The sequence below is a fragment of the Ranitomeya variabilis genome, chromosome 3 (assembly GCF_051348905.1).
Source record: "Ranitomeya variabilis isolate aRanVar5 chromosome 3, aRanVar5.hap1, whole genome shotgun sequence".
NCBI classification, from domain to species: domain Eukaryota; kingdom Metazoa; phylum Chordata; class Amphibia; order Anura; family Dendrobatidae; genus Ranitomeya; species Ranitomeya variabilis.
In genome coordinates this window covers 519,775,357-519,785,514 of record NC_135234.1, presented here as the reverse complement: position 1 = coordinate 519,785,514, position 10,158 = coordinate 519,775,357, and the positions used below count along the sequence as shown (strand labels likewise).

The window sequence follows — 10,158 nt, the reverse complement described above, 5'->3', positions numbered from 1 at the left end:
ACAGTTCTTTGGTCTTCTTTCTTTTCTCCATGCTCAATGTGGTACACACAAGGACCCAGGACAGAGGTTGAGTCAACTTTAATCCATGTCAACTGGCTGCAAGTGTGATTTAGTTATTGCCAACACCTGTTAGGTGCCACAGGTAAGTTACAGGTGCTGTTAATTACACAAATTAGAGAAGCATCACATGATTTTTCGAACAGTGCCAATACTTTTGTCCACCCCCTTTTTATGTTTGGTGTGGAATTATATCCAATTTGGCTTTAGGACAATTCTTTTTGTGTTTTTTTCATTTAAGACAAATTAAATGAAAATAATAATAACAAAGAATTTGTGTTTGCAATCATTTTCAGGAAGAAACTGAGTATTATCTGACAGAATTGCAGGAGTGTCAATACTTTTGGCCACCATTGTAGATAGATAGATAGATAGATAGATAGATAGATAGATAGATAGATAGATAGATATGGGATAGAGAGATAGATAGATAGATAGATAGATAGAAGACAGATTAGATAGATCTGTAGATAGATAGATAGATAGATAGATATGAGATAGATAGATAGATAGATAGATAGATAGATAGATAGATAGATAGATAGATAGATAGATCTATAGATAGATAGATGTGCTGGTGATCTCCTCCGAGGGTGCATATATATTCTATAGATGTATACATATATACACACACCATGCTCCGGTTGTATGTCTGTACATTGATCTTCTATACATTCCGCCCCACGGTGCCCGGACTGTTGCCGGCTTTGGCTCCTTGGGGCTGATTCCGGCACCTTCTCGGTATCTGCTCCTGTGAGTGATTCGTGTAGTGTAATGACCCCGTTTCCCCCATGTTCTGTGATTTTTGCTGGGCCCGGGATCAGGTGCATTAGGGGCTTGTTGCTCTCTTCATAGATTACAATGGGAAGTTAGTGGTAGGCAGAAGCCCCCCGGCAGATCTCATCAGCGGTGGCAGAGGATGGATGGCTGACACAGGTGTGACTGTCTCTGTGTCATCTCCTGCCACCTGCTCCCTCACACCTGCCTCTGCCGCCACTCCTGCTCCTCTCATCCCCCACTCGTGCCCTCTGCGCGGAGCCAGGCGGCTGTCCTGTGCGACACTTCCAGAGCCTCCTGTGCTGCAGAATGGCGCAGTGCTTGCCTCTGAGTGCAGCTGAGCTCTGCCCATCTACTGCACAGGGGTGTACAGGTGAGAAGCCGCTCTGCCGGCACCAGGTCGCATTTTCCGCGCAGATCCCCCTTGCTCCGGTACAGTTCCCCCTGTGACGTCACGGCCGGTGTCCCGCTAATCCCCCCAGCCCCTGTGCCCGGCAGTGTGTGACACGCGGCTCCTGTGCCCGCCCCCTCCTCCCTGGCACAGCCCTCCCCTCCCTGCCGGCCGCCGGCCTCCCATTGGCCAAGGCAAAATCATTTAATGGCAGGCGGCGTGCGGGGCATGGCTGCTGTTCGCTGCCTCTAGTGTCTCCTGCCGCCGGCTGCTGCATCCTAGAGAGACGGAGCCGGCACCGCGTGTGAGGACGGGACTGTGAGAGACTGCTGTGCCGGCACCTGCCGTCCGTGCCCGGACCCTGAGCTCCTCAGGAGAGAGGAGAGAGCAGAGAGGAGAGAGCAGAGAGGGGCCGCCCGTCCTCCGCCGTCCGCCACCTGTTGTGTGAGCTCGGAGCCGCCGCACTCACTGGGAGCAGAAAGTTTCCCCGAGTTGTCTCCCCGCCCAGACTGATGCTCCGGCCCCGTGCCTGCTCAGCAGCGCCGTAGACACACGTCCTAGCCGCCGAGGAGCAGAGAGGTGCCCCGCACCGTGCGCCAGTCCTGCGGAGAGACCCCCACACAGCAGGGCGAATGTACAGCATGATGATGGAGACGGACTTGCACTCCCCCGGGGTTCAGCCCCCCAATAACACGGGGCAGGCCGGGGGCGGAGGGGGGAACAAGGCCAGCCAGGACCGGGTGAAGCGGCCCATGAACGCCTTCATGGTGTGGTCCCGGGGGCAGAGGAGGAAGATGGCGCAGGAGAACCCCAAGATGCACAACTCGGAGATCAGTAAGCGGCTGGGGGCCGAGTGGAAGGTCATGTCCGAGGCCGAGAAGAGACCCTTCATAGACGAGGCCAAGCGGCTGCGCGCCCTGCACATGAAGGAGCACCCGGATTACAAGTACCGGCCCCGGCGCAAGACCAAGACCCTGCTGAAGAAGGACAAGTACTCCCTGGCCGGGGGGCTGCTGCACGCCGCCGGCGGGGGGCACATGGGGGTCGGGCTGAGCCCTGGCGGGGGCACTGGCGGAGGAACGGTAGGAGGTGGCGGCAGCGGCGGCGTGGTGGTGCAGCGCCTGGAGAGCCCGGGCTCAGGGGCCTCCTCAGGGGCCGGAGGATACGCGCACATGAACGGATGGGCCAATGGGGCTTACCCGGGCTCGGTGGCCGCCGCCGCGGCTGCTGCCATGATGCAAGAGGCGCAGCTCGCGTATAGCCAGCAGCAGCAGCACCCTGGCAGCGGGGGGCACCATCCGCACCACCCGCACCATCCGCACCACCATCCGCATCACCACCCGCACCACAACCCGCCTCCTCACCCGCCGCCTCCCCCGCAGCCCATGCACCGCTATGACATGAGCGCCCTGCAGTACAGCCTGCTGCCCGGGGCGCAGAGCTACATGGGCGCCTCTCCCTCCAGCTACGGGGCGCTGAGCTACTCGTCGGGCCAGCAGCAGCACCAGGGCTCGCCCTCCTCCGCGGTGTCCGCCCTGGGCTCCCTGGTGAAGTCGGAGCCCAGCGTCAGCCCCCCTGCCACCGGCCGGCCGCCCTGCCCGGGGGACCTGCGCGAGATGATCAGCATGTACTTACCCAGCGGGGGGGAGGCCGGAGACCCGGCGGCGGCGGCGGCAGCGGCAGCGGCGGCGGCGGCAGCGGCGGCAAACAGCAGACTGCACAGCTTACCCCAGCACTACCAGGGGGCGGCCAGCACGGGGGTCAGCGGCACCGTGCCCCTCACACACATCTGACAGGACACAGACTGCCCGGCATCACGGGGCACCTGCACCCTCCACGTGCCCACAACTTTACACTGCTTTCCTTTTTGTACAGAAATGTTTTCATGTTTTGTTCCTTGTAAATAATAATAATATTGGAGAGCTGGAGACTGAAGGAAATCCTGTTTCTGACCAATGAGGAGGGTTCTGTACAGTATTTATCCGTTCTGTAGCATAGCAGCGGACACTTTTTTATTTAGTTTTTTTTTATTTGGGCTCTTGTGTCTAATTTCCGTTTCTTTGGTTCTGATCCTGTATGCGACGCTGATTATTTATGGCTCTCGAGTTTCTTCCATTTTATTATTCGTTTCTTCTTTTTTTTGTTAGTGCTGTTTCATTTTCTCTTTGTATGATTTCCTGTACATTACTGGTGAAACCTTTTTTTTTTAATTCCAGTCCGTGCGGATTCCTATGGTGTACATAGTTTATTAAACGTCTTCTCTGCTTTAAAAAGAAAAAAACTAAAGTCATCGGAAAGATGAGGTGAATTTTAAGCAAAATAAATTTTCAATTGAAAAAGAACTAGATGTTTTTTTTTTCTATTGAATGTGTTTCCTCAGATACTGGATGTGGTCAGTGGAATGATTGATCCGAATTGATCGGGGTCACAAATTAAAACGTACGAATGACTACATGCTTTTTGCCTTATTATTTTATGATGAATTAAAATCGATGTATCCTTATAAAAAAAATCCTCAATAATCATAATATAATATTTTATATCATCTTGTCATGAGAATCCAGCTGTTGATCTTATTAAGGAGATTCCTTTAGTTGCAGGAGAAAAGTTTTCCACTGTTGTATGGTTCACTAATGTCCCCACTAATTAGCAGCTAGGATCTGTTGTGTAATGATTTTCAATTTTGTGGACTACAGGAGGGAAGATTTTGTTTACCTTGATACATATATCAGGGCAGAGAGTTTGGCTAAAATTGTGTAATAAAGCTGAAGGAATCTGATCTGATGGTTCTTCTCGCTTCTGGTATTATACATGGCCCTTCTACAGACACATCGTCCTAAAACATTTCCTTCTAGAAGACACAATCATGTTCTCCCTTACAGTGCCCCCCAAACACCCAGCCCATTGTAATTACCGCACTAATCACTGACCCTTTTGTGTCTTGGTGGCTTTTTTTTGTGCTTCGTTAAACCCATTGCAACATTTTCATTAACACTTCTATGAATTTAATGATGTCATAAATAAGCTCAATTAAAGCTGAACTTTTACATGTTCACAGGATATAACTTATATTTGCAGAAATACCTAGGTCCAGGTTAACAAATTGTATTGCATGTTTTTTCTTTAATAATATATACATAGTTATGTGCTCTGTGTGTGTGTGTGTATATATATATATATATATATATATATATATATATATATATATTCATATACTGTCGCTTTCTCTTTATATATGTACATATAGTCATATACTCTGCACATATAAAATACTTGATTTCCTTGTTATTAATGTTATACAGATTGCATACGCTGCAGATTGTGTGTATTCAATCCAACTGAGGATTATATTAAAATACTTGATTTCTTTGTTATTAATGTTATTTTACAGACTGTTTTCACTACAGATTGTGTGCGCAATATATATATATATATATATACATATATATATATATATATATATATATATATAGCACATACAATCTGCGGTTATTATGCAGACTGTAGTCACTGCAAATTGTATGTGCTATATATATAGATATATATATAGATATATATATATAGATATATATATATACATATTGTACATACAATCTGCAGTGAATACAGTCTGTGTAATAACATTAATTACAAAGAAATCAGGTATTTTAATATAATACCCACTTGGTCTGTTTCTTCTAGATGTTTTGTCTGTTATCTGAATTTCTGCTGGGAGTCTAGGATATCAGATGTGGAGAGAATATGATTTGTGGCCAATATAAATCAGCCATCATTATTATGTCAGGCATTTCCATGTATTGCTGGAATGCAGAATAATTACCACAATTGCATGAAGGGGAATGAATGTTCTACTGAGAAATTTCCTGTGACGAAGATGACAGTTAACGCTGAATGTGGAGAGTACATCTAGAATCTTGGGCCTCCCTAAAATCACAGCCACCATCGAGGTTAGCTACATTTGGGACAGTTCGCAGTGTATGGTTATTTACAAGTAGGAACCCAATACACAATGTATATTAATAGAGATTAATGCTATGCTCATGCACTGCTGTTTGACCACTGGGGTTTTATATTTTGCCTTGTCTGTAGGAAAGAGCTTAGTTTTGCACAATCTGATTTCTTTGGCTTCATAGTGTTCTTATCCTAAAATCAGATGTATTTTTCTTTATTGCTATTTACTTTATTTAGGAAGAAGTCTGTGAATCTTAATCATTAGACGCAGGGAGAAAGGACATGATTATTTGCAGATATCAAATTGTTGAAGAGTCCTCAGGCTGGTGACACAGGTTGTGCAGCCCAGTGTCTATGCAATGTGTCAGTAGAGATTAAGATGAATAGGAGTGGGCATGGGGCACAGTGTTTTTGTGTTTTCACAGAGTGGGATTAATGCACACAAGTCCTGACCCCGGGGTCATCAGAGAGTCAAACTCTTTTACGATCACGTAGTGGAAAAGAAAGAAGTTAGAGAACATTGTCAACAAGTGAATCCTCATCTCCCTGAACCCATAAACTATGTGATTCCAATGATATGGAGACTTTAAAGTTCCCATATAATACAACGTTGTATAGGCTGTATACTGCATGTATACTGTCACAGTTTGTATGGGAAGCTTCTATAACATACTTGCCTGCATGTCAGACCCATAAAGGAGAGAACAGGGGGACACTGACTTCCATTAGTAGCTGGCATCTAGTATATTATACCGTATACCATACTGCAAACATTATCCTTGTGTTGTTGATGATGGTAATTATTTGGTTATAATTTCCTAACAATGATTACAATAAAAGAGTAGTTTTTACCCTGGTGGTTCAAAGCTTAAAAAACATTCATCTGATTATCATTTTATATTCATTAAGCTGAATTTTTTGCATTATAGTCTACAGTGATACAAATTAGTAGCTATATAGCTACAAATAAGACTGGGACTCAGTTCCTTTAAAGAGTTAATGCCCCCTCCAGGGTAAGTGACTGCAGGCAGGGCATGTGCTTGGCTGGAGGACAGACAGAGGTGTCTCAGATACCCCTGGTAAGCATGAAATTGCTCAATGCTCCCAGCAGAAAGGCATGAGATGCTGCTAAGCTTCCCCCCAGAGGCACACGGTTATAGCTGGGATTTAATGGAGCGAGCAGGGTAAATGCTGCTCCCAATGGACAATGCAGATTAAAGCTGCCAGTTAAATTGGATCAAACTATGTAAATGAGCATTAGGAGGGAGAGGACACGCTGGAGGAAGAGATATCCTTTACTAGGAGTATTAGCCAGGGCTGCAGCATGATCATTACACACAAGTGTCAACCTGATAATGTTAGAAGTACAGGTCTTCGGTTATGGATCAATTACTGGCTGCTGCTGTAACAGAGATCAGTGAGGAGTAGTTACCACCATAGTTGTGATCAGAGATTAGATCCAGTCTAAAGACTGTACTGCTTACCCTGCCACTGAGGGCACAACTAACTGCCACACAACTATCTAGGTATGGCACTTCTAGGTAATCCCATAACCTTCATGACTCCATCTGTGAACCAGGGCAGCAGGTTCAGATTGCATCAAAACTCACCACATGTGGATTATCTTTACCGTGAAGAGGCATTGTGATTCTGATCTATTCTAATACAGTATTTCATGTTTGTGTACTGAGAACCATGTCTGACACTGTATACAGGATACAATGCAAACATATACATTGGTAAAAAAAAATGACTGGCAGCCTAGGCATCAATGTCATCAATGTCAGGGGGGACAGGCAGTCACTATATGCTCTGATTGTTCTCATAAAAGACATTTTGCTGATTTGCTGTCACCTAAAAAACCTTGATCAGTTTTAGCAAGTTGCAATTTATTTCTATGTGTTTATATGAGGCCACCTGCAATATTTTAGTTTGTTCCATTGAATATGTCAGACCTTATAGCATAAAACTGCTCTTGATTAAATTGCCCAGATCAAGAGAACATAGCGCTGCTTGGCCAATATGTAGTACATAGCACTAGTAGGCAACGCTAGCATTACCTGCTTCCACTTCTCAATTAATGCATGATATAACCCCCCATTATTAGGAAGTTTTATCTCCTCAGCTTTACCATCCTTTACATCTGCTGACATATGAGAAGGAATGTTATATGCATTTAAGAACAAAACAGTTTCAGAGGATTTTCTTTTGAGAAATGTAGTCATTTTGGTGCATTTTGTTCCATCGTCCTTCAGAAATGGCTACCTTTATACCTTTACAACATATAGTATGTAGAAGGCAACATAGGCAAGTAAAATTTTAATTGTGACTTTTTTCAAATCAATTTTATGAATACGTTTTATGTAGAAAGGATATGTATTCAATGTTTTCAAACTGTGTATAATATTTCCAAATATATTCTTGGAAGAATTAAATGCATTAAGTCAAATGTACATTTTTTTCAATTATATAAATATGAATATCTACAGACATATTAAGATAGATGAAATAATGGGCATTATCTCAGAAATAGATAATTTACATAGGCTCTTATTAGGTCTCCCTATCTTTTTCATAGCCTTTGTGTTATTTTAATTAGTTTATGGGTAAGACAGAAAATCTTAAAATCAATTTTTTTTTAATATGCTAGAAGAATATATACTTCAAAAGGATTGTAGACTATGGAGGTTCACCTACAGCAAGCTGGAATAGTGAAATAATCTTATCTATCTATCTATCTATCTATCTATCTATCTATCTATCTATCTATCTATCTATCTATCTTCTATCTAATAATTATATGAAAGTATTAATTTAGTTTCTTTTAGTATCTTTCTTTTTGGATTGGTCTCCATATGAAGGTATATGTATGTATAAATACACAATTTTTATGACTGAGGATATCTCGAAAGTAAAAATGACACCTTTTATTACAGCAATATCTTTGTAGCAGATAAAAAGAAAACCCTTATTCCATATTGTGAAAAACCAAGTTGATTACTTTATAGAATTTGGAAATATGACCCCACTGCATTGTATTCATTTTCTTAATTCCAGTAATTTTTACAGCATGTGTTCACATTCTTATTTCCAGTACATTCTCTTACAGTTAGACACAGTGATGTATATAGCCAAGAAGCAATTCACCTTGCAATACATAGATCAGATCAATATGTATTTAAACACACTTTGTAAATGTTTGTTTCTTGTACTATTACAGATGTGGTATTTTCCAAAAGGTGTGTTATCTCTTGCTTTCACTTTCACACCCATTGTTAGAATGTCTCTCCAATTTTATGCAAACTAATTGTGGCAATCTATATCCAATACATTCTGTACAATTTCTTGTGAATGTTTGGGAACATATTAAGCCTTATTCCATTGGCCTTTTACAATCTTTTTCTGGTATCTTTTCAAAATTGTATGACAATGATTTGTACCAAATATTGGTGGGTCTTTCACATACCAATATATCTGTTCTAAAGTGTCATTTCAACATTCTTAATTTAATTTTCTAATTTATCACATATTGTAATAATTATATATACTACACAAATATTGCATAATTGCTTTACGGTCCTTTTCTAAACTCCTGTGCATCCTCCCTGTTTCAAAATAAATGTACGGGAAACAGGAATAAATGGTAATTTTCCTTTAGTATTAATGCTTATTTAGATTTCACCCCAAACTAAAGAAGAAATAAAAAACCTAATCCTCTGTGCCTAATTTACCAGATTCCAAGACTTACACCAAATCAATGCTGTTTTACACTGCAGATGAAATCTTAGAGCAAACCAAGTATAATATTACAAACCAATTTATGGTTGACTTGGCAATATTCTGAAAAGCATTTTAACATTTTACTCCTAAATGCATATGTACTGGTTTCCCATAATTATAATTTAATATTTTTTCGCTTCTAACAATATAATACAGTAGTGAAAGCAATATATTCAAGACAACATGCAAGATTATAGGAAAATAGGACTATTCCAAATATTACATATTAATCAGAAATGCAACATATAAGTCCAGGATTAGTCCAATAAGGAATAGGAACATGTTTCCCAGTTAGGTATTGTTCACATGTCTTTTTTTTCCAGAGTGGGACAACAATTTTATAGTAGTTGTAGTTTTGCTATCATTTAAGCATGCAGGATATTTTTCCAAGCAGCATAAAAAATATTTCATGCATCATTTTTCATTCTGGTTAAGAACGCAGTAGAGAAAGTGCAACATTTTTTAATCAGTTGTTTCTGGCTTAAGCAAAAAGAACTGATATCTGTAAATACATCCTAAACAGACAGATCCAAAAACGTACAGAATATTTTATTTTTTAATATTACACGACAGATATTTCCATGAATCTCTTAAAAAATAATAACTTTTTATCTCCGAGCTACTACACTTTTTCTTAAATTCTTTGCTATCTGTATTCTTTATCCATAAAGATCTATATTGTAAGCTATGAAAGAAAAATATTATTAATTTCTCTTGCTTTTATACAGCCAACACATTCCACAGTGCTTTACAGACATTGCCACCACTCACAGTGCCGAGAAGATGCTCACAATCAAAACTCCTTATCCTTATGTCTTTGGAGTGTGGAAGGAAAGCAGAACACCTAGAGGAAACCCACAAAAACACAGGGAGAACATACAAACTCCACACAGAAGTTGCTCTTGATCAGATTCGATCTCAGGACCCCAGCGCTGCACGGCAACAGCGCTGACAAATGGGCACTGTGCTGCCCATACCTTTACTTACATTTACTGACAGCTTATACAAGTCACCCTCAGATATTTTAAAAAACAATTGCCACATGATTAAAACTTTTTCGGGCCTTCAATATCAAAAATACAATCCACATCATAGATGCATTACATACTTCTGGCTAATTATTCTAGAGTGTATATTCACACTATTGATATTTACCTAAACTACTTTTATGGCTCTTGACAAATTTTTATAACATCAATATT

At 41.7% G+C, this 10,158-nt stretch overlaps 1 protein-coding gene across 1 annotated transcript; it reads left to right on the top strand.

Annotated features, from left to right (window-relative positions):
• Window positions 1–1,446: 1,446 nt before the first annotated feature.
• Window positions 1,447–3,506, top strand: SOX1 (SRY-box transcription factor 1). Its single transcript, XM_077299696.1, has one exon. It carries the CDS (start codon window positions 1,858–1,860, stop codon window positions 3,016–3,018), a length of 1,161 nt encoding a protein of 386 aa, XP_077155811.1. The 5' UTR covers window positions 1,447–1,857; the 3' UTR covers window positions 3,019–3,506.
• Window positions 3,507–10,158: the final 6,652 nt, after the last annotated feature.

Bases quoted from the DNA above. Each gene is read 5' to 3' on its own strand.
- SOX1 (XM_077299696.1), top strand. From the start codon at position 1,858: ATGTACAGCATGATGATGGAGACGGACTTGCACTCCCCCGGGGTTCAG.